Source organism: Salvelinus namaycush, chromosome 3 (genome assembly GCF_016432855.1).
Source record: "Salvelinus namaycush isolate Seneca chromosome 3, SaNama_1.0, whole genome shotgun sequence".
Lineage (NCBI taxonomy): Eukaryota > Metazoa > Chordata > Actinopteri > Salmoniformes > Salmonidae > Salvelinus > Salvelinus namaycush.
The window spans coordinates 86,059,409-86,084,986 of record NC_052309.1 but is presented as its reverse complement, the minus strand read 5'-3'; the positions used below and the strand labels follow the sequence as shown (position 1 = coordinate 86,084,986).

At 42.6% G+C, this 25,578-nt stretch overlaps 1 protein-coding gene across 1 annotated transcript; it reads right to left on the bottom strand.

Moving 5' to 3' along the window:
* Positions 1-335: 335 nt before the first annotated feature.
* LOC120044092 (transmembrane channel-like protein 6) lies at positions 336-23,940 on the bottom strand. Its single transcript, XM_038988681.1, has 19 exons — positions 23,850-23,940; positions 23,158-23,301; positions 22,164-22,319; positions 20,327-20,435; positions 20,065-20,140; positions 19,650-19,907; positions 19,061-19,263; positions 18,519-18,663; positions 17,434-17,580; positions 15,608-15,780; positions 11,747-11,837; positions 5,956-6,053; positions 3,108-3,203; positions 2,846-2,921; positions 2,343-2,476; positions 1,701-1,877; positions 1,457-1,535; positions 1,241-1,345; positions 336-678 (listed from the first exon to the last, which is right to left on the bottom strand). Exons 1-19 carry the CDS (start codon positions 23,938-23,940, stop codon positions 673-675), a joined length of 2,364 nt encoding a protein of 787 aa, XP_038844609.1. The 3' UTR covers positions 336-672.
* Between the last annotated feature and the right edge of the window lie 1,638 nt (positions 23,941-25,578).

Below are 25,578 nucleotides of genomic sequence, written 5' to 3'. Positions count from 1 at the left end.
GGTACTGAGTCAGTGTGCGGGGGTACTGGTTAGAGGTAATTTGTACATGTAGGTAGGGGTGAAGTGACTATGCATAGATAATAAACAGAGAGTAGCAGCAGTCTACAAAACAAATGGAGGGGGGGTGTCAATGTAATAATCCGGTGGCCAGGCCTACCCATGACTGTTCCCCTGCCCAGTCATGTGAAATTCAGATTAGGCAAAATGAATTTATTTCAGTTGAGTGATTTCCTTATATGAACTGTAACTCAGTAAAATTGTTGAATTTGTTGCATGTTGCATTTATATTTTTGTTGAAGCTTGAAAGCGGTGACAGGCAGCCCAGATACAATGAATATATTTTAATATATTTTAATATATTTTTCAAAAAAGGCAATTAGCCATTTATGGCCCACATTGGAAATAGCATACTATTACAAAACACACCTACGATGGTCTTGAATACATATCAGTCTCAGTTACTTTACATTCCGATAGTCTTGAACACATATCAGTCTTAGTTACATTCTACAAGAAATGGCTCAATGTCCTTCACCACACACATCACTCCACTTTGAGTTCACTTTGACTCGTTGATAGCAGCCAAATATCCTTGATGTGATGGGAGTTCAAAATTCAACATGCAGCATCCAATGAATACTCCGGAATAATTGAATCTTCCATTAAAACATATTAAACCTGAAATGACATAAGGGAAACCGATGTAATATTTAACAGAAAACTCCACAAATAACCGGAATCTGTTCAGACTAACATATCAACCGGAATCTGTTCAGACTAACATATCAACCGGAATCTGTTCAGACTAACATATCAACCGGAATCTGTTCAGACTAACATATCAACCTGAATCTGTTCAGACTAACATATCAACCTGAATCTGTTCAGACTAACATATCAACCTGAATCTGTTCAGACTAACATATCAACCTGAATCTGTTCAGACTAACATATCAACCTGAATCTGTTTAGACTAACATATCAACCTGAATCTGTGTTTGCCGGACAAGACAGATCTGTCAGAAGACAACACCATGGTTTTGGTACAGACTAATCATAGCAGCAGCTCTTGGAGGTCATACAACAGGGTCATGTTCATTAGGTACCAAACAGAAGAAAGCACACAAACAGGGAGGGCCTACCTGGACTTCATTTTCTGTTGCTGAACATTTACATTTTCTGTTGCTGAACATTTTCCGTTGCGTACGCTAATGAACACGGCGCTGTCAGGGTCACTCACCTCACTGCCCTGTGGCTGAGGCCTGGAGGAAGGGGACAGTGGATACTGCCTCTTCTCATGGATGGCCTGCAGTCTAGTAATTAAGAACTTCTTGTCCTTCCCCTCCTGGTGATGAGAAAGAACAGATGAGTAACCATCAACACACAGATCACAGTACTCTTTGTAAGAATATTTAATGAAACAGAAGTTTTTTTGTCTATACATATACACACACACATTTTCTATTTGCTCCTGTAGCAGACTGATTATTTTCCTTTGGCCGTCTAAAATTTGGGTCTGAACGTAAATGACCATTCTGAAAAAAAAGAGAGGAAAGATGAACTGCCAGGTAGGTGAACGTAACATACTTAAAACATACACTGTACTGTTAGTGGCTTTGCATAATAGTGTCAGCCAAACGGCACATAACAAGAAATATCCAGAGCAGTCCAAAGAATGTCCTTGTTGGATGCTGACTCACAGAAAGACACCTGCCATCAGGAACAGGAAGAGGGGGTTCTCCACCAAGCAGCTGTGTACCCAGTTGAGCCAGGCCAGCTTGGGGTTGGTACTCTTCAGCTCCTGGGCCCACTGTTTGCCTGAGTGGAACATGAAGGGGAGGTTCCTGAAAGGACCACAGCCAGAGGAGGGCTTAATCCTATGGGGGGGGGGGGAAGAAGGGGAGAGTGGAAGCAACATGTGGACCACAACATACTGCAGTGTCAACCTGAAGCGTACTGTTCTGGCTCAAATATATTTTCTGTTCATGTTGTCCTTCCCAGCACAATTCCCGAGATGCGTACTTTTGAAGGGATGTTGCATTTTAAAAGGTGACTTCCAGACATTTTTGAAAATGTTCAGTTCAGAAATTATATCCCTAATAGAACTATGGTAACTTACTCACATTTCAGCATAAAAAAATATGTTTGAGAAACATAGCAACATACACTCAAAAGTGAAAAGGTGCATGTGTATAGGTTGATATATTTGGTATAGGTTGATATATTTGTGTGTGTGTGTGTGTGTCAGACACCGCTCGTGTGTGTGTGTGTGTGTGTGTGTGTGTGTGTGTGTGTGTGTGTGTGTGTGTGTGTGTGTGTGTGTGTGTGTTGGACAGACTCACGTCCATATAGTGTAGGTCACAGAAACGGTGGCCCCGAGGAAGGAGGGGAAACACAGCAGAGAGATGAAGAGGGTGCTCATCTGACTGGCTCTCCACGGCTTCCTGGATGCCTGGCAGTTCACCAGTAGACTGCTCTGAGGAGGGCGAACAGCGACAAAAGAAGAAAGACTAATGATTCTAACACCGCTGAGGTTTCCACTGAGTGCGATAGCTGGCAACAAAATGGCGGATCCTATTAATTTTCAATTGAAGGAAGTGGCTCGGGCCAAAGTGAACAAGGTGAGAGAAGACAGGCAAACAGAGCATGAACGGGTGGGAATTAAGTTGGGGACCTTAAGTTTCTGGACGGGACCTTTACTTACCTAATCGTTTGTCAACACTTTTTGGGCCTCTGGTTATGACAAGTGCAGAGTTTAGACATGACAGTTTGACCTCTTTTGAGGAGTGTACCACTGTCACTGAAATAGTCCCACTGGTTGAGCTCTGAGCTGGGGCCTACCTACCTTTTTCATATGGAACAGCAACAACAGCTTGAGGATCTGCACAGCTGGGAGTAAAGGAGTGAAGAGCACGCCTAGCCTGTGGGAAAAGATGACAGAGAAGGAGACATAAATACCACAGAAACCTCAATGACATTATCATCAAAAGAAAGAGAGACGACCCAGGGCTGACGGCACCTGCAGCATCTAACGTAGCATGACAAAAACAATTATGTCACAGAGATACGAGGTGAGACGACTCATGGCATGCGAACAGGCATTTTACCAGGTGAGGGTTTGCCCATAGATGAGCTCGAGTACGTTACGGGCGATATCAAACACGGGCTTCCTCCTTCTCCTCAGCACTCCTTGAGAAAACAGCCTATGGGGGGGAAACGGAGTGGAGTATCAGTACATTTGACAGGAATTCTAAACAACAAGTTCAGCAGGTCTGCCACGCACAACTTCTATAAAAAATGTATACTTATTTACAATTTCCATTTCACAAATACACTTTGGCAGTTACAACTTGAACATACTATACAGAATGACTGCAAATATGACAAGAACAGAAATACAATCATATACAAATACTACAAAAACCTGTATTGGTTACTGATTAGCTGTCTGACTAATGAAGGTAATGGACTCTTGAACCATTCTTCAAAAGACTGTAGAGCACAGTCAACATTAAAACAGTCGTGTCAGTACATCTCACAGTGAATATGAAACAAACAACCGCTCAAGCAGTTCTGGCACTCACAACTTCACTACCCACTTCCTCACAAATTACCCAGAGAGCAAGCACAGTGAAAATGAAAATAGAATACCAGTTACATCGCACATGAATTATCAACATAAACATCTCCAAAACATGCTCAGCTGGTCAGTCACTCAAATATTTCCAGATAGAATCTCCAAAGAGCAAGTAGAGCGAATATGAAAATAGTAGAATATACAGTACCAGTCAAAAGTTTAGACACACTCATTCTAAACCTACTCATACAAGTTTTTTTCTTTATTTTTACTAATTTTCCACATTGTAGAATAATAGTGAAGCCATAACTATAAAATAACACATATGGAATCATACAGTAATCAAAAAAGTGTTTGAGATTCTTCAAAGTAGCCACCCTTTGCCTTGACAGCTTTGCACACTCTTGGTATTCTCTCAACCAGCTTCACCTGGAATGCCTTTCCAACAGTCTTGAAGGAGTTCCCACATATGCTGAGCACTTGTTGGCTGCTATTCCTTCACTCCGCGGTCCAACTCATCTCAAACCATGTCAAATGGGTTGAGGTCGGCTGATTGTGGAGGCCAGGTCATCTGATGCAGCACTCCATCATTCTCCTCCTTGGCCAAATAGCCTTTACACAGCCTAGAGGTGTGTTGGGTCATTGTCCCACTAAGCGTAAACCAGATGGGATAGCATATCTCTGCAGAATGCTGCGGTAGCAATGCTGTTTAAGTGTGCCTTGAATTCTAAATAAATCACTGACAGTGTGTCGTGGAAATTGCAAGATTGTGTTATAATGCTTGTATTGCATTATAATGGTTGTTTTATTCGACAGAATAGAGTGTTCTGTTAACTATTGTGTGTGTGTTCTACTGAGGATGGGCCTCTATGAGATAACACTGACGGAGGAGATTTACGATGTCTTTGGGTGATAAAACCTAAAGAGCATTCCAGATAACATGAGTTAATGTTTCTGTTCTATACCGTACCAGGGAGAGACGGTTCCAGTTTGGAGTAGGAGGACCAGACACTGGTCTATACAATGAAAACTGTTGACACAGCAGTTGCTGTCTGCTATGTATTATAGATACCTTTCATACAAATCTTGACCTTGTGACCATTCTATGTATATGTTGTTCGTCATGTAGGTTGAGAGGGGTGTATCTTTGCTATAAAAGATCTCAGTAGCCATTGTGTTGCACCATTTCTAATGAACCATTGAAAGTGACATCATTGAAAGTCATTGCTATTGCAAAGCTCTTATTATTAAAGATGTAGTTTAAGTATAACTTGTGTGTGAAGTTTGCCTCTCCTCATTTGGTAATACAGAAATTAACCACCACAAGTGTCACCAGCAAAGCACCCCCACACCTCCTCCTCCATGCTTCACGTTGGGAACCATACATGTGGAGATCATCCATTAACCCACTCTGCGTCTCACAAAGACACGGCGGTTGGGACCAAAAATCTCAACATTTGGACTCATCAGACCAAAAGACCGATTTCCACCGTTCTATCGTCCATTGCTCGTGTTTCTTGGCCCAAGTAAGTCTTCTTCGTATTGGTTTCCTTTAGTAGTGGATTCTTTGCAGCAATTCGACCATGAAGGCCTGATTCACTCAGTCTCCTCTGAACAGTTGATGTTGAGATGTGTCTGTTACTTGAACTCTCTGAAGCATTTATTTGGGCTGCAATTTCTGAGGCTGGTAACTCAAATGAACTTATCCTCTGCAGCAGAGGTATCTCTGGGTCTTCCTTTCCTGTGGCGGTCCTCATGAGAGCCAGTTTCATCATAGCGCTTGATGGTTTTTGCGACTGCACTTGAAGAAACTTTCAAAGTTCTTGAAATGTTCCGGGTTGACTGACCTTAATGTCTTAAAAAGTAATGGACTGTTGTTTCTCTTTGCTTATTTGAGCTGTTTTTGCAATAATATGGACTTGATCTTTTACCAAATAGGGCTATCTTCTGTATACATCCCCCTACCTTGTCACAACACAACTGATTGGCTCAAACGCATTAAGAAGAAAATAAATTACAGAAATTAACTTTTTAATTGAACTGCATTCCAGGTGACTACATAGAGAATGCCAAGAGTGTGCAAAGCTGTCATCAAGGCAAAGGGTGGCTACTTTGAAGAATATATTTAGATTTGTTAAAAAAACATTGGGTTACTACATGTTTCCATATGGTGTTATTTCATAGTTTTGATGGCTTCACTCTTATTCTACAATGTAGAAAATAGTAAAAAAATCAAGAAAAACGTGTCCAAAGTAGTAGGCGTGTCCAAACTTTTGACTGGTACTGTAGATTAACACAAACAAATCTCCACAACATGGGGTTACAGAGGGGAGTATCAGTACATCTTACAGGAATTATTACCACAAAACACTTCTTACTTCCAAATAAATTCTCCGAAGACTGTGTAGAGAACCGTGAATATGAAATCCACGAGCAGGAACCGATACAGCTCCTGACCAACAAAACTCTCCCAGCACTGTAGAGACAGATCAAGATACCAATGCCAAAAGTTACATTACGACAACTGTGGTGGGAACTCATTAACAGACTCATTGTCATCTGAAAGAGTCTATACTATCCCAAATATGGGAACTCATTTTGTGGGACAGCAAAATTGCTTTACTTGCAAGGCCTACATTAGGAGGTGTGTGTGGAGGGGGTCCAAAATAACGAAGGGTTTTTCAACAAAAATAAAAAAGTGCTTTGGGGAGGGTTGTGTATTTTTTTTAAATATTGGGCACAGGGGAGGGTAGAGTTTTTTAATATATATATATATATATATATATATATATATATATACACTGTATTGGGCACAGGGGAGGGTAGGGAGTTTTGTTTCACTGGTTTACATTTTGGTCTTTTGCAGGTTTTATAATAAAATTTCTTCCATCCTTGCCAAATGTCCTCATGCAAGCAGATACGCCTCCCCTATATCAAGGAGTTTTGGTACTTTCCTTATGCACTAGGCTTTTCTGCGCTCTGTACACCATTCAGTGACAATAGTTGTAGTTGGATCATATGTCCATATCTGCAATAGGCAATCATACCACACATAAAAGCATTGGAAGCTGCATACATTTTCAATATGAATCCAGAAGAACAAAAAGGAATAGCTGATAGGCAGCAGAGAGGCCTGGTGCATCATTGAGCATGAAAGAACAGTGAAGCCATGAAACTCACAGGTCAAAAAGCTCACCTCTTGATCTTGTTATTAGGGGACAATAGAATGATCCCACCTAGACTACAACACTACAATTAATAATTGCATTATTGTTTTGAAGTGAGCACAACATTCTACACTAGGCTGCAGTGAATATGTACAGTAACTTGATTAATGACGCAAAAGACCTGTGATTTGAATGTTTCATTCCATTTGGATCAGTTGTGGGTCTACTCTGGACAGTCTATAAGGTCTAGAAATGCACAGTAGTAGACTAGTCTGGCTGTATTTTGACTTCTGATCCTGAGATGTGTTATCTGTTGCAGATCATCAATTCTCCCAAGTCGTCCTGTTATAAAATATGGCCACATACAGTATTCTCCTGGCAGGCTCAGTTATTCAGGAAAGCTTCCTGTGCTCTGACTCCTCTGCAATCCAAGCTACTATTCCTCACGCACCTACAGTGCATTCAGAAAGTCTTCAGACCCCTTCCCCTTTTCCACATTTTGTTACGTTACAGCCTTATTCTAAAATGGATTAAATCGTTTTTTCCCCCCCTCATCAATCGACATCAAGAACCAATGCTTTAATGTAGCCTAAATATTTATAATTTTACTTTTAACATGCATTACCTTTTATATGTGGAATTAACACACCCATTCAATGCTTTAGTCTGATTAGGCTACTTCAAAGCTCTCCTGTAGGTCTGCGCACGTTTGTCCAAAATATCATTCCAGCATCGTCAAAATGGCTTGACATTAACCAGGTTTCCATCCAACCTTTTAATGCAAGTAAAGTACATGTTGGATAAAAAAAAACGTCACGACGTCATGGGAACGCATGCTGTTTATTAGGCTACAGATGAAATAAGTTGTGATAAACTTCACCGGGAGTGAAAGTGCACAGTGATGAGCTTGATGCTCCTTTTCAATAAATATCGAGGGTCTTATTCTGGTGACATGATGATCGATGATTGGCTGATGTTTGACAAATATAAATGATCTCATCATGTAGTAAGCTATACACCCACTGTATCTACGAGCTGCTGGCTACAGTGCATGTGCCAGTACTAGAGTTGGTACATTCACTACAGCTACGCAGACTTTGTGACACAGCCATCAGTAGGCCTAGAGTTGAAAATGCCATGGAAACCCATTTCACTTTATTTATTATTCGGTACATGGGAATTTAAATGCAAAAGTAAATTTGATGGAAACAACTCTGATGGGAAAATGAGCATATAGTTTTGATGCAGATTTTAGAATATTAACATGAAAATCTGATGCCAATTGGATGGAAACCTAGCTAGCCACCATAAAGAGTCTGGCAAGTGCGCTAGTCCAGTGTCACTTTGATTATGCTGCACATCATGGTTCACCAGCAGTCCCAAACATCTAAAGAATAAGCTACAGACCAGCCAAAACAAGCTTGTAAGAATTGCACTTAAACTCCCCCCTCATACGGATGTCAAGCATTTTGTTGTTTTTGTCTCTAATGTGCCTGTATCTCTGTACTGTGTCTGTATCTATGTAATTGTATACGTATTTGTTAAAAATAGGGACCACAATGGAAAATAAGTCACCGACTTTATTGTGCAATACCGGTCACTTAAAAATCGTTGTACTGTGTGACACACACACACACACACACACTACCGTTCAAAGTTGGCCATTTGGAAATGTCCTTGAAAGAAAACAAATGTTTTTGTTTCTGTGTAGATATTATTAATGTTGTAAATGACTATTGTAGCTGGAAACGGCAGATTTTGTATGGAATATCTACAGAGGCCCATTATCAGCAACAATCACTCCTGTGTTCCAATGGCACGTTGTGTTAGCTAATCCAAGTTTATAATTTTAAAAAGGCTAATTGATCATTAGAAAACCCTTTTGCAATTATGTTAGCACAGCTGAAAACTGTTGTGCTGATTAAAGAAGCAATAAAACTGGCCTTCTTTAGCCTGTTAGGGCTGCAAGCCCGATATCGGGACAAGTATGACAACATCCAGCTCAAAGTGCAGGGCACGAAATTCAAAATCTATTTTTTTTTTATATTTAACTTTCACACATTAACAAGTCCAATACAGCATATGAAAGGTACAGATCTTGTGAATCAAGCCAACATGTCCGATTTTTAAAATGTTTTACAGGGAAGACAAAATATGTAAATCTATTAGCTAACCACGTCAGCAAAATACACCACTATTCTTACTCCATCAGTTTTTTACTACATCAGTAGTTATCACTAATTCGACCAAATAAAGAAATAAATAGCCACTAAACAAGAAAAAACTTCATAAGATGACAGTCTGATAACATATTTATGGTATAGCATATGTTTTTTTAGAAAAATGTGCATTTTTCAGGTATAAATCATAGTTTACATTTCAGCTACAATCAGAAATTGCACCGAAAGCAGCCATAATATTTACAGACACCAATCTCAACTACCTAATTACTCATCATAAAACATTTCAGAAAAATATATGTTGTATAGCAAAATGAAAGACAAAGATCTTGTGAATACAGCCAATATTTCCGATTTTTTAAGTGTTTTACAGCGAAAACACAATATATCGTTATATTAGCTTACTGCAAATAGCTAACACACAAGAGCATTGATTCCAAGTAGTCGGTAGCGATAGCACAGTTCGACAGATATATGAAATAGCATCCCAAATTGGGTCCTTATCTTTGTTGATCATCCATCAGAATGTTCTCCAAGGGGTCCTTTGTTCAGAACTTTCTTTGTTTGGATCCAGAACGAACTATTTCCCTCTTGAATTAGCAAGCACACTGGCGGTGCGGCGCTAACCTCTCCATCTGGCGGTGCGGCGCTAACCTCTCCATCTGGCGGTGCGGCGCTAACCTCTCCATCTTGAACACATTCGTCCAACGCATCACATCTATAGTCCCGAATAAATTTCAATAATATAATTAAACTATATTGAAAAAACATGCTTTAGGATGATATTGTGACATGTATCAAATAAAATCGAAGCCGGAGGTCATATTCACCTATAACGACGGTTTTCCAGGAGGCTAGTCCAGGACCAAATTCGCGCCTTCGACCAAAAAAATTACGTCGGACCTTTCAGTCCAAGAGGTTGTATTCAACCCCTGAACGAGATATTCAAGTCATTTCTGCTCTCACTTCCGCATGACACCCAGGGGAAGGCGTGTGACGTGTTTCTACAGTCCTAAGTGCCATGCCCTTTTATAGACAGTCTCTTGAAGAGAGACATCACTTTTTGGAAATCTCACTTCCGGATAGAAAATGGGCTGTAAAAAGAGTTCTGTTTCACTTAGAGAAATAATTCAAACTGTTTTAGAAACTAGAGAGTGTTTTCTATCCAATAGTAATAATAATATGCATATTGTACAAGCAAGAATTGAGTACGAGGCCGTTTGAAATGGCCACCTCTTTCCAGGTTACTCACTGCTGATACTGTTAGCTAATCCAAGTTTATAATTTTAAAAAGGCTAATTGATCATTAGAAAACCCTTTTGCAATTATGTTAGCACAGCTGAAAACTGTTGTGCTGATTAAAGAAGCAATAAAACTGGCCTTCTTTAGACTAGTTGAGTATCTGGAGCATCAGCATTTGTGGGTTCGATTACAGGCTCAAAATGGCCAGAAACAAAGAACTTTTACTGAAACTCGTCAGTCTATTCTTGTTCTGAGAAATGAAGGCTATTCCATGTGAGAAATTGCCAAGAAACTGGAGATTTCGTACAACGCTGTGTACTACTCCCTTCACAGAACAGTGCAAACTGGCACTAACCAGAATAGAAAGAGTGGGAGGCCCCGGTGCACAACTGAGCAAGAGGACAAGTACATTAGAGTGTCTAGTTTGACAAACAGACACCTCACAAGTCCACAACTGGCAGCTTCATTAAATAGTACCCGCAAAACACCAGTCTCAACGTCAACAGTGAAGAGGCGACTCCGGGATGCTGGCCTTCTAGACAGTGTTACAAAGAAAAAGCCATATCTCAGACTGGCCAATAAAAAGAAAAGATTAAGATGGGCAAAAGAGCACAGACACTGGACAGAGGAACTCAGCCTAGAAGGCCAGCATCCCGGAGTCGTCTCTTCACTGTTGACGTGAGACTAGTGTTTTGTGGGTACTATTGAAGCTGCCAGTTGAGGACTTGTGACAAATATAAATAAAAAATCTATCAATCCAAACTGTGCAACGGCCATTTGACAAATGGAAAGAGACATCTGTTACAAAACACCAAAATGACAGTTTAATGACATTCGGAGATTGTCAACACAAGCGTTCAATAGTGGGTAGGCCTACAAGGTAGGGAGGGATGTATTTCCAGTTGGTCAAGATTGTCAGTCTATTTGTTGTGGTGTTGAAAACGCGAATCAAGATATCAAGATATTGAAATGCATGAAATCGTAATTTGTTTATTGGTTGTGTGGTGCATTGACACAGAAACCTGTTGGTGGAAAATGTGTCGCATATATATGACATAGCTATACATATGGCATTCAAATATTAAATCTGATTTCCCCCTAGCTGATCATTGTCTGCATCCGGCTCTGATGGTAGTGTAATGAAACAGACAGGGAGCTCCTCCGTGGTGGTCGGCCAACCCTCAACCTGCATGGCATCAATCGTGCCACAAAAGCATGCTGAAGCGGCAAAGTTGATATCCATGTTTATAAACGCAGGGTTAATACAGTTACTGTTATTTGTGGTCGTAAACATTATTTTGAGTTAATTCTATGAGGGGGGAGGGTGTGCAATTTATTTTACAGTGAAAAGGGGAGGGTCATGCGGAAATAGTTAAGCTGAGGAGGGAGGTACATCTTTTGTATGACAAAAGATGAGTTGAGTTGGACCAGCCCCCCTAGTAAATGTAGAACTGTCCCCTACTACTACTACTTTGCCATAAGTTCTTAGCTACTAATGTTTCCATGAAATGGGACCTTCATTTGAAGGTGACATGTTGTTTTATGACAGACAGCATGGTGACAAGTATCAGGTGTCTTACCTGCAGACCATGTTGCTGTGGTTCAGCTGCAATTTTCCCCAGCCAATGGTAACACAGTACTCCAAGAATGCTCACCTTCAGCAGTAAGTTCCTGTATAAAAACAGGATGTACAGTATCAAGTGTCTCAGGGTAAGAGTGCTGTTTAAGGTCAGTTTAGCCCAGCCATACTCAAATGGAGGACAGTGGTCCGGATCCGGACCCAGAACGGGGTCAATACACACAGCGGGTCCTGACTTTTTTGGGGGGGAACTTAGTCAGGCTTTCAACTTGCTGCTGTTGAGTTATAATAGAATGCACAATTTGGAAATGTGTAAGTGGATGGGCAGTTTTCTTCTTCTGTCATTCACTAACAGACCTACAGCTATTTACAGCTGACAAATGTTCCGTTGTTAAACTACTAGCCCATGTAAGATAGATACAGTGCATTCAGAAAGTATACAGACCCCTTGACTTTACACATTTTGTTACAGCCTTATTCTAAAAATGGATTAAATAAATAAAACTCATCAACTTACACACAATACCCCATAATGACAAAGTGAAAACAGGTTCTTACGTAAGTAATTTCAATTCGAAATTGAGCTCAAGTGCTTCCTGTTTCCATTGATCATCCTTGAGATGTTTCTAAAACTTGATTGGAGTCCACCTGTGTTAAAGAGTCTATATAAGGTCCCACAGTTGGCAGTGCATGTCAGAGCAAAAACCAAGCCATGAGGTCAAAGGAATTATCCGTAGAGCTCCGAGACAGGATTGTGACGAGGAACAGATCTGGGAAAGGGTACCAAAAAATGTCTGCAGCATTGAAGGTCCCCTAGAACACAGTGGCCTCTATCATTCTTAAAAGAAAGTTTGGAGTTCTTCTGTGGAGATGGGAAAACCTTCCAGAAGGACAACCATTGCTCCAGCACTCCACCAATCAGGCTTTTATGGTAGAGAGGCCAGACGGAAGCCATTCCTCAGTAAAAAGGCACATGACAGTCTGATTGGAGTCTGCCAAAAGGCTCTCAGACCATGAGAAACATCATTCTCTGGTCTGATGAAACCAAGAGTGAACTCTTTGGCCTGAATGCCAAGCGTCAAGTCTGGAGGAAACCAGGCACCATCCCTACGGTGAAGTATGGTGGTGGCAGCATCATGCTGTGGGAATGTTTTTCAGCGGCAGGAACTAGTCAGGATCAAGGGAAAGATGAACGGTACAAAATACAGAGAGATCCTTGATGAAAACCTCCTCCAGACCGCCCAGGACCTCAGACTGGGGTGAAAGTTCACTTTCCAACAGGACAACAACCCTCAGCACACAGCAAAGACAACGCAGGAGTGGATTCGGACTTGAACCTGATCGAACATCTCTGGAGAGGACCTGAAAATAACTGCGAAGCAACGCTCCCCATCCAACCTGACAGAGCTTGAGAGGATCTGCAGAGAAGAAAGGGAGAAACTCCCCAGATACAGGTGTGCCAAGCTTGTAGCGTCATACCCAAGAAGAATCAAAGCTGTAATTACTGCCAAAGCTGCTTCAAGAAAGTACTGAGTAAAGGGTCTGATATTTCAGTTTATATTTTTTATACATTTCAAACAAATTCTAGAAACCTGTTTTTGCTTTGTCAATATGGGGTATTGTGTGTAGATTTGCGGGGGGGGGGGGGGGGGACAACTGAATCAATTTTAGAATAAGGCTGTAACGTAACAAATGTGTAAAAAGTCAAGGGGTCTGAATAGTTTCTGAATGCACTGTAGGTAAGTTAGCTACATGTAAGTTAGCTGACCAGCTACATGTCAGCTAGATAACTGGTTAGCCTAATTGACCTATCTAAATCTTGCAGTTATCGTGGCTGGATTACGTGCCCAGGCCCCCCATTGACTTTGTTGAGTCACTCAGGTATCATATGAACACACATTAGACATGTAGAATTGCAGGAAATTAGCTTTAAAGACAGCAACATTTTCTCTCTGCCAACAAGAGAGGTGTGAACAGTTTGGGGTCGCACTGTGAGGGGGTTTGTTACTACGTCAATAAATGACAATATCCATCCACTGGTTTAGCCTTTCAGATCACAAAAAATAAGATTATATTTACAGGCAGGAGCTGATCCTAGATCAGCACTTCTACTTTGAGACGCTTGATACACGGCTCCAGACATTGTTAGAGAGGAAGGATCATTGGTTGAGTTTGTTAGGGCACGCTTTTTAAAAACGTACAGCAAAGTACAGCAAATATGAGCATTTCTTATTGGACAAGACCAGGTAGTCCCTCTGTTTCAGTTAATTTCCTTCCGTTTGATGCCTAATGAACATGACCCTGCTGTACTACTTTGGTCGATGGATGGAGAGCTTTATTACACATACACCCCCCCCCCCCCCCCTCCCTCCCCTATTGGGCCTCTTAACCACTTTGATAGGAGCATCTAAAAATGTTTACTCTGAAGTTATGGTATCTGTAGTATAGTATACTTTTGTGAAGGGCCCCATGCCTTTGTTGGTCCATTGACAACACCCTCCCATTTGTACTTCTTGTTTACACATGGAGGGAGCTTGCTAGCTCACTAACTGTTGTCCAAACCAGTTAGACCTCTTTGCCTAAGCTGTTGATGGTTTCTTTGTTGCTGTCCCTAGTTTTGCTTAGCCCTGTTTATCTTCCAATATCCAAGATATTCAACATGTATTTTATCAATTTCACCTACTGCGGTTGGAGAAAAACAACTTTCCCAGTTTTCCAATAGATTTGTACGTCTTCCACTTCTGTGTTTCATCACTAGGTGGAGACATTGACCATAGTAACCCACACCCTGAGTACCACCCTGTACGGTCCACCACTGTCTCTCATTAGCACCATCAGCTGGAGCAGGTTCTCCCTAACTGTCTTCCCCATGCCCTATATGAAAACTTGTCCATTCCCTTTGTGATTATTCTGAAGGCCGAAATGTCAATCTTTTAAACTTGCCTAATAAAACTAAGACTTTTGAATGGTGAGCCAGCGTTGGGCCTTTTCCTGTCCAATGATGTTTACACATTTTTAGGTTGCACCTCGACTCACGTTGGTTGAGCACCCTCTACTTCTTTCCAAATGGTATCTTATTTTATTTTATTTTTTAAATATGGTGAAAAGTAAACAAGACTCAATGGTTGTGTCTGTGTGAAACATCTTGTGGTTGTGTTATGGGCTCATGTACAGACCAGTTAACTTGACATCCGAAATAACCCCGCACTTAACTCAAGACGAAACTTCACAAGACATTCAGAATACCTCCCATTGGTTTACACTGTGCACCATGTACCGATACAGGCACTTGTTGGATTGGCTTTCTGTCCACGTAAGAGCCAACAAAATGTTCCCTGTGCTACTTGATTACATGGGAATGTCACTGGAGAAATATGCATACATTTGAACCTCCTTAGATCGTTTTCTGAACGTTTGTTGCTTGTCAGTCATGCTTTGAATTAAGAAGGGACATTACACTCGTCAGATGTCTGTAGTCTAATATCAAGATTTGTCCACATTCTACACTACCGGTTGTGTAGAGCTAGCAGTATGCTTCAACCCCAAAATTGTTTTAAAATGTCATCTTTATTTAACTAGGTAAGTCAGTTAAGAACAAATTCTTATTTTCAATGACGGCCTACACCGGCCAAACCCGGACGACGCTGGGCCAATTGTGTACATTTTTCATTTTCACCCAAATTAGCTGTTTCTCCAGAAATCCCAGTTGGAAGATTCCCAGAATCAGGAGGGAATAAGCAGGAAATCCAGAATCCTTCAACCAGGATTTCTGGGAAAAATATTAGAACTCTGGAACTTACCAGAATCTACTAATATGTGTCAAACACTGAACATCTCTGAACGCAGTTCTAGTGGTATTTACCTGAAGATGGAAACATAGAGACGTACAATGGGCGAGTTGAAGTTCTCCATCCAAGACACGAGGTTGAAGAGACCAGGGAGGAGCAGGTTCCCACAGGACACAACCCCAGGCAGAGCCAGCAGACGAGCCTCATGCACCAAACTGACCTCCCCCTCTGCATTCTCAAGTCTCCTCTGGTCATATTGAAGGAAAAACATGAAACAAAGGACTGTCTTGTCAAGAAGAGAGAGTGTAACAAAATAGTAGGAGTGTTGCATAGGCCTACAGCAGAGACCAGGGGCGCTGGAGGCGTTATCCTTTGGGCACAATGTTCAGAACATTGTTGCTATGAATATTAGTTGGGTGGGCAGTGGTCGCAGATCTTCTCAACTCCTATGGTCATTGTCAAACGTACAACCATAGGAGTTGACTATACAGAACAAACAGATCTGGGACCTGGCTATAGAAACACTGCAGAACAAACAGATCTGGGACCTGGCTATAGAAACACTGCAGAACAAACAGATCTGGGACCTGGCTATAGAAACACTGCAGAACAAACAGATCTGGGACCTGGCTATAGAAACACTGCAGAACAAACAGATCTGGGACCTGGCTATAGAAACACTGCAGAACAAACAGATCTGGGACCTGGCTATAGAAACACTGCAGAACAAACAGATCTGGGACCTGGCTATAGAAACACTGCAGAACAAACAGATCTGGGACCTGGCTATAGAAACACTGCAGAACAAACAGATCTGGGACCTGGCTATAGAAACACTGCAGAACAAACAGATCTGGGACCTGGCTATAGAAACACTGCAGAACAAACAGATCTGGGACCTGGCTATAGAAACACTGCAGAACAGATCTGGGACCTGGCTATAGAAACACTGCAGAACAAACAGATCTGGGACCTGGCTTTAGAAACACTGCAGTGCAGACAGACATTAAGGTAAGAACAAGCAAGGCTCTACATCGCTGACTATAGTCTGGTCCCAGATCTGTTTGTGTTATTGGCATGACAAAGTCCATAGGAGTGGGCTATACACCACAGATCTGGGACCAGGCTTCTGACCTACTCCAACATTGAGAATGTTGCATTCCCTTCGAGTAGGCCCCGAGACATCTCCCTGTCTTGTTTTGCAGGCAACAACATGTCTAAAGCTGCTTTCTGATTTCACAATGTGATTTCCTCTGTTGACTCACCAAAGTATAATTCTTCAACAAACAAAAAACGTTCCTGTCTGATTCTCAGAGATAAACTCTGAAAAAACCCTATCCCCCAAAAACTGTGGCAATACTTGAAAGTAAAGTGGTGATAGCCCTCTTCCAATATCCACCCACTAACTTACTACTTAGAAGGAAGTTATGTATTGCCAATATCCACCCACTAATGTTCTACTTAAAAGGAAGTTATGTACAGTGTTGGGCAGTGTATTCTATGTGGTATGCTAGTATGACAATTGGAAGGTAGCTAATGGACTGGTGTGACAGCAGCAGTGGGTCAGTGACAGAGTAAGCTCTCTCTCTTTCCTTGGTAAAGGCTCATCTACCTTTGAGAGAGCAGCCACAAGAAACTCTGGCAGTAATACCCCTATTGTGCAAACCTGAACCGTACTGTGCTGGTCCGTATAGCCCATTTTCTTTCCACATTGTCCTCTCCAGCACAGTTCCAGCAGCTATAGAGGATGCCTAACCAGGCCAGGCCAGTGCAGCTCATGCTTGGCTCGGCAGTGTGAACAGGGTGCAACATTTTAGCTGCGGTTGGATTTGCATAGCGTTCTATGGTGTGATACGAGTCCCCCCCCCCTCCTCCCTACCACACACACACACACACTAACCAGGTGCATGTGCTTGGCAAAGCAGTGGATGCCGAGTGCACAGAAGAAGGTGCTCCCCAGAGAAATGCTCCATGCTAGCAGGTGCACCGCCATCCCAGACAGCCTGCCCTTCTCCTCCTCTCCGCCTTTCACCTCCGACAACAGCTCCTGGAAAGAACGAAGAGACAGTTTATTTATTTAACAAGGACAGTACACAATAACCAACAATACAGCTCATTTTCATCAGTAGCCAAACGGTGTTTATGAATGTAGAGTCAGTGAAACTCCAACACTGAAAAATAACTTTCCCAGTCAGTATTTTAATTTGCGTCATAATGCAGTTCCTTGTAGCTAACTTAGTCTTATTTGCATATGTTAAAATGGTTGCATATTCTTGTTAATTTTCTGTTGACACTGGGTAAGAATGTAGCTTTCTATAGACATGCTACACCCCAAACACCTAGACCTACATCCTGTGTGTATTTCAATACCAGCTAGAACAGTTATCTAGAGGACACTGTAGATATGCAGATCTACCAGAGGCAAATTGACGGACTGGGAGTGGCCTTCAGCCTCTGACTGTGAGCATAAAATATGAGCTTGATCAGGCCTCTATCCTATCTGTTATATTTTGTTTGTTACAGTCTACGCAGGATTTTGCTTCTGCCCATCACTAACATGTCTGATTCAAACATGCCTGATTCAAATGATCAGCAAATGATCATGGCTCATCACACTGAAAACAAATGATCATGGCTCATCACACCTAAAACAAAAGATCATGGCTCATCACACCTAAAACAAAAGATCATGGCTCATCACACCTAAAACAAATGTTCAGTGAATCATGGACCACATTTGGCTGAATAAGGTGTATTAGTGATGGGCTCGTCAAAAACGTGCACACCTGTTGACGATAGTTCTCCAGCACTGGAGTTGGAAACCCCTGGGTCGTGTTCATTAGGCACAAAATGGAATAAACAGACTGAAACAGGGAGGGACTACCTGGATTTGTCCAATAAGAAATGCTTATTTTAGTTTTTGGGCTGGAATTGTATATTTTTTTTTTCATTGTGAGCCCTAATGAACATGATCCTGCACCGTACCTTGAGCTGGGTGGTGATGTTCTCCGACTGCAGCCTGACAGACATCTTCTTGCTGACTTTGAAATCCCAGGAGCAGAAGACCTTTATGGCCAAGTTTCCCTGAGACTTGAACACACGGAAACTCCTCCCAAAGGACTTGGACATGCTAAGACAAGTACAATGAAAACATTTTAGTATTCCCATGAAAGACCAACAAAGAGAAAAACGTCACAGATCTGTCCTGCCAACTCTTATGTGCATTTTCATACCAACACGGACCATAGCAGTTGGCTATAGAGCACAAACAGATTTGGGACCAGGCTAACAAAGAGATTACAAATGAATAGATCAGGGTCGTATTCCCGTTATGATCAATGGCTGCGTTTACACAGGCAGCCCAATTCTGACATTTTGCCGGTAATTGGTCTTTTGACCAATCAGATCAGATCTTTCGCCAATAATTGGGCAAAATATCAGAATTGGACTGCCTGTGTGAACACAGCCTAAAAACGATAATCTGATCCTATATCAGCACTTCAAAAGGTTTGAGGCGGTTGTTCAACCTGTAAACGAGGACGATGCCGGTGATAAAGAATGTTATGCCGATGGTGAGGAAGTAGGCTAAGGGAATGTTGTAGGCCATCATGTGAGGGTCACTGGTGGTGCTGCAGGCAGTCCCGGCGGTGGCTTCATCAGGTCTACAACTGGTGTTGATGGTGGAGTTGGTGTAGTAGCCATAAAACATTACAGAGTTAGAGAGATAACCCTGAGAGGGAAGAGAGGTGGTGTGGTTTCAGAAACAGACTGACAACACTGATGTAGTGTTTTGATATAGAAGTGCTCTTGCAGGTGCTTTACATTTGTATGGGTGGGCATTGCGTTGTGACTTTGCTAGGTATGTCAGCAGCAGTTGTTTTATTGGCGTAGGCTGGATTTACACTCCACTAGGTGTACTCTGTAGAGGCTCAACAGCCACTTTGTGCTTTCACCGCACACAGCAGAGATTTTGGGGCATGCCAAAAATTGTAACCTAACGCCATCAGTGATATTTTGCTCGGACGATCAGTGGAGTTTAAACTTTAGAGTGAATCACATTAAAGTCAACCTTGTGGATGAACATAATCAACCAACCAATCATATCCCTCATTTTACCGTGCCGGTGAACAGCTCCAGGCCTGTGACTCTGTGGGAGCTGGGGGTGTGAAGGGGCGGGTGGATGGCCTGGGGGAGCACCAGGAACAGGCCGTTGATGAGGAAGAGGAAGATGTTGAAGAGCAGAAGAGTCCTGATGAAGAGAAAGTAGGAGAGCACACCAGTGCCGAAGCGGCCGCCCAGCCTCTTCAAAGCCACCTGCCACAACTGCAGGGAACTGACGATGAAGAGACATCCGAACAAGACGTGATACAAAGCCTGTGGACACAGGACGCAGAGTTACTTTCATGCCTAACATCTCTGTGCAGAGATTAACGTCAGGCTTGGAGCACTTTCCTCACATTTTATATCTGAATGATAGCCATGAAATTGCCAACAACATGTTTTATGCTAGTGATAGCTTGGTTATACTCACTCGCTTAAGGAGGCTACAGCAGGGAACCTGGCTGCTCAAGAGGGACTGTCCAACTTTGTCACTGAATACACGTTTCCTAAAGAGAGATGTTGACTGTAAAAGGGGTCTTTGAAGATTCAGCAATGATGAGAGAGAAGTGTTTAAGTAGCTTTCGTGTAATTAGTTTATTGTCAAATTTGACATTGGCATCATGTAAAGCAAATGGTGTCCTGGAACAATTAAGATAATCAATTCCAAACAATGAAGAGAATATGGCACACACCTCAGTTTAGACTTCTCAGCCAGACTGAGGGGCGTGGCACGCAGCATACGCACACGGTCACCGGCCGACAGACTCTGAAGATTGTTGACCAGCTCCTGTCTCTTGGTCTCTGTAATCCACACATAAAGTTAAAAGGATACCGTAAAACTTCATTTAAATAGCCCAGGCATTTATTTGCTTCAATCACTGAACACAAGCGGCGAATATTAGAGACAGGCTTGTATTTGCCTGGCTATTAAGGGAGCATGCAACTGGCATGCTGACGGCAGGAATGTCTAACAGAGCTGTTGCCAGATAATTTAATGTTAATTTCTCTACCATAAGCCACCTCTAACATTGTTTTAGAGAATTTGTCAGTACATTCAACCGGCCTCAACCACAGATCACATGTAACCACAAAAGCCCAGGACCTCCACATCCGGCTTCTTCATCTGCGGGTGAAACTGGTCTCATCTGAGACCTGCCACACCGACAGCTGATGAAACTGTGGGTTTGCACAACCGAACAATTTCTGCACAAACTGTCAGAAACAGTCTCAGGGAAGCTCATCTGTGTGCTCGTTGTCCTCACCAGGGTCTTGACCGGACTGCAGTTTGGCATCATAACCGACTTCAGTGGACTAATGCTTACCTTCGATGGCCACTGGCATGCTGGAGAAGAGTGCTCTTCACAGATGAATCCCGGTTTCAACAGTACCAGGCAGATGGCAGATGTGAGGGAAAGCGTTTTGTTGATTTCAACGTTGTGAACGGAGTGCCCTATGGTGGCGGTGGGGCTATGGTATGGGCAGACATAAGCTATGGACAACAAACACAATTGCATTTTATCGATGGCAATTTGAATGCACAGAGATATTGTGGCGGGATTCTGAGGCCCATTGTCGTGCCATTCATCCAACGCCATCACCTCACGTTTCAGCATGATAATGCACAGCCCCATATCGCAAGGATCTGTACACAATTCCTGGAAGCTGTACATGTCCCAGTTCTTCTATGGCCTGCATGCTCAACAGACATGTCACCCATTGAGCATGTTTGGGATGCTCTGGATTGACATGTACGACAGTGTGTTCCAGCTCCCGCCAACATCCAGCAACTTCGCACAGCCATTGAAGAGTGGGACAACATTCCACAGGCCACAATCAACAGCCTGATCAACTCTATGTGAAGGAGATGTGTCGTGCTGCATGAGGCAAATGGTGGTCACACCAGATACTGACTGGTTTTCTGATCCACACACCTACCTTTTTTTAAAGGTATAGGTGACCAACAAATCTGTGACTAACAAAAAAAAACATGTGTTTGATACCATTCCACTTATTCCGCTCCGCCAAAACCACAAGCCCGTCCTCCCCAATTAAGGTGCCACAAACCTACTGTGATTCCCAGTCATGTGAAATCCATAGATTAGGGCCAAATTAAATGTATTTCAATTGACTGATTTCTTTATATGAACTGTTACTCAGAAAAATCTTTGAAATTGCTGCATGTTGCATTTATATTTTTGTTCAGTATAGCATTTTCTAACCAAACCTTGATATCTTTAACTTTTAACAGCGGAGTCGTTCTTGTTGGTACAGGCCATCTCAGCAGAGCACACAAAACAGACACTGACTCCCAGCGGAGGGACAATCAGGGAATGTTCACTCTATTCAAAGGTTGAACAAGAGGAGCTCACCTCATACAGCATTGGTAAAAAGATCTAAAACTGTCTGGTTTCAAATGCCATACACATTGTCCCGTGTCTGTAGTGAGGATGGTAGAAGGCCCCTCAAAGCTGGTGAAAAACTATTGCCTTCAGGGGTGGATGGTGAAGTGGATTTGGGGACGGCACTCACCTTCCTCACAGACATCCTCAGAGTCTGCCTCGATCCCATAGCCACGGATACTAGGTCTGGAGGAGAGGGAAACGTCTTGGGTCTGGCGGTGGTACCTGCGCAGCTGAGTAGAACGGATGTTGCACTGGGAGATTATTTCAAGACGACTCTGCTGCCCTGAGTAAGGAGAGACCATTTCCTGACGTTTAAAAGGAGGAAGATTACATTTACTACCTGGGTGTATTCACTAGGAACCAAACGGAAACAAACGGCCGAAACAGGGAGGGACTAACCTGAACTTGTCCAATAAGTATCCTGTTGCACAGCATACATGGTTCGCTACGGTGTGCACTAATGAATACACCCCAGCAGTTTATTCAAACGTCAACCACTTGTGAAGTCAGTGGCTTTTGCGTAGGCCATATTCTCCTCCAGTAGTTTTCTGAAACTTCTGACACAGTAAGACAAGAGACAGGAAACTCCTCTAATGACTTATTAATGTACTTAGTACATGTACCATTTTGACCATCCAAAAACATTGCTGGTATTAAAACAAGATAATTGGATTATACCCCCAATAGATGTAGATTTCAGAACCATTGTACGTATTTAAAATGTATGTGGTGCGTTAACACTTGTCCAGAGCGACTTACAGTAGTGAGTGAATACGTTTTCATACTGGTCCCCGGTAGGAATCCAACACACAACCCTGGCGTTGCAAGTGCTATGCTCTACCAACTGAGCCACATGGGTAACAGGGCAGATACAAGAGGAACTGCAACATTTTTGTGCGCTCTCAAAATATCACCTATAGTCTCTTTGGCCTGGGTCTTCTTCATTAGAGCACAACGTCGCAAAACCGTTTGCAACGTCAAACTAAAACAAGCATTTATTTGGAGAAATTCAGGTAGTACCTCACGGTTTCAAGCCGTTTTCTTCCCTTCTGTGTCTAATAAACACAACCCCGAAGGTTTCCCCTGAACAAACCAGCTTGTGACCGAAAGGATGGTCTCACCGACGCTGCGACTGGGCATGGAGGACAGGACCCTCAGGGTGGCGGCAGACCAGCGGTTCCTCACCAGAAGGTTGGTCTGCATGGATTCCTCACTCCTCTCATCTGCCTGCTCTCTGACATCACTCATATGGCTGGCCAACCTATCTATGGGGAACATATGATTGAATATGATTAATCAGATGATAAAATATATTCAGTAAGACACACTGCACTGGCCTTGGTCGTGTTCATTGGGGCATGCAATGGAGAAAAAAAATAAAAATAAAAAAAATAATTCAACTGCAAACATTTCTTATTGAACAAGTCCGAGTAGCCTCTCCTTGTTTCATTCAGTTTTGTTACATTTGGTGCCTAATGAACACGACCCTGGTGGTAGTCTGCTTGTGCTTTATCCAACTCCTCTGTGTATTATGTGCTTTGTCATACATGTAGGCATGGCAACGATAAAGACAAGTTGGCTACAGCACACTATGGGACCAGGCTAACACTGTTATGGACGTAGTGGTAATCAGAGGGAGTTAGAAGATTTCAGTCCTCACCTCAATGAGCATATCAGTTCACTGGAAAACATTCACTTGTAACAAACTGGCTACGTCCTAAAAGGCAACCTATTGCCCACACAGTGCACTACTTTTGACCAGGGCCCATAGGGAATAGGGTGCCACATGGGATACAGCCACATATAGAAGTACCTCTGCCTTCCGTTGTAAGGACCTCCATTTCCAGGATTTCAGGACTGCCACTCTCCAGACCTGTTCCCGTCACCCTAATGAGCTGGCACATAGAGTCCTGGGCCGTATCATCACCCCTAAGACTCCTGGTGTACGTTGAGCAATGGAATAGAAGTGGGTTATACCAGACAGAGGGCTATGGTACACGTGCATGTATAAAAGGACGGCTGGACGGATGAATGGACAGATACTTGTAAATGCGTAAACAAATGCGCACACACAGCAGTGTTATTCTAGTAGTTAGAGCGTTGGGCCAGTAACCGGAAGGTTGCTGGATCGAATCCCCGAGCTGACAAGGTAAAGATTTGTTGTTCTGCCCCTGAGCAAGACAGTTAACCCACTGTTCCCCAGCACCTCTCTGATTCAGAGGGGTTGGGTTAAATGCGGAAGACACATTTCAGTTGGACAACTGACTAGGTATCCACCTTTCCCTCATTCTTGGTTTTATCTACATATAAAACACATTCAATATGAATTATGCAACAATTGAGGAAAAAAATAGCCCGTGTTTGTCGGTGTTATGTTTCCCTATTCTCAGGACGATTAATCGAACAAAAGGCTCCGATGTTCCCAAGGCAACTGGGGTCACTGGAACATATCCAAGAGAGAGAAACAGACCAGAGGACAAATAGCACTGCAGGGTTCAATAACTAAAACATCTGCAAAGACCATTAAAACTAGAGTACCCGTAACATGCAGGCTCACTGCAGAATACAGAATATATTCTGGGCCGCCACTGACACCATTCTGTATACATCTGCCCCTTCTTTGGACACTGTGCTAACAAACCTCAAAACGAGCTTCAACGCCATACAACACTCCTTCCGTGGCCTCCAACTGCTTTTAAATGCTAGTAAAACTACGCATGCTCTTCAACTGATCGCTGCCCGCACCCTCCCGCCCGACTAGCATCACTACTCTGGATGGTTCTGACCTAGAATATGTGGACAACTACAAATACCTAGGAGTCTGGTTAGACTGTAAACTGTCCTTCCACTCACATTAAGCATCTCCAATCCAAAATTAAATCTAGAATCTGCTTCCTATTTCGTAACAAAGCCTCCTTCACTCATGCTGCCAAACATACCCTCGTAAAACGGACTATCCTACCGATCCTTAACTTTGGCGATGTCATTTACAAAATAGCCCCCAACACTCTACTTAGTAAATTGGATGTAGTCTATCACAGTGCCAACCGTTTTGTCACCAAAGCCCCATACACTACCCACAACTGCGACCTGGCCCTCACTACATATCTGTCGCCAAACCCACTGGCTCCAGGTCATCTACAAGTCTCTGCTAGGTAAAGTCCCGCCTTATCTCAGCTTACTGGTCACCATAGCAACACCCACCCGTAGCACTCACTCCAGCAGGTATATCTCACTGGTCATCCCCAAAGCCAACACTTACTTTGGTCGCCTTTCCTTACAGTTCGCTGCTGCCAATGACTGGAACGAATTGCAAAAATATCTGAAACTGGAGTCTTATATCTCCCTCAGTAACTTCAAGCATCAGCTGTCAGATCAGCTTACCAATCACTGTACCTGTACACAGCCAGTCTGTAAGTAGCACACCCAACTACCTCATCCCCATATTATTACTTATCCTCTTGCTCTTTTGCACCCAAGTATCTCTACTTGCACATCATCTGCACATCTATCACTCCAGTATTAATGCTAAATTGTAATTA

What these genes read in the sequence shown, in the direction of transcription:
- LOC120044092 (XM_038988681.1), bottom strand. Translation starts at nt 23,940, where the DNA reads ATGTGCCAGCTCATTAGGGTGACGGGAACAGGTCTGGAGAGTGGCAGT. An exon ending in TTCGGAGAATTTATTTGGAA is followed by an intron (nt 3,204 to 5,955) that starts GTAAGAAGTGTT and finishes TCCCCCCCATAG; the next exon opens with GCTGTTTTCTCAAGGAGTGC. An exon ending in TGCTGTTCCATATGAAAAAG is followed by an intron (nt 2,477 to 2,845) that starts GTAGGTAGGCCC and finishes CGCCCTCCTCAG; the next exon opens with AGCAGTCTACTGGTGAACTG.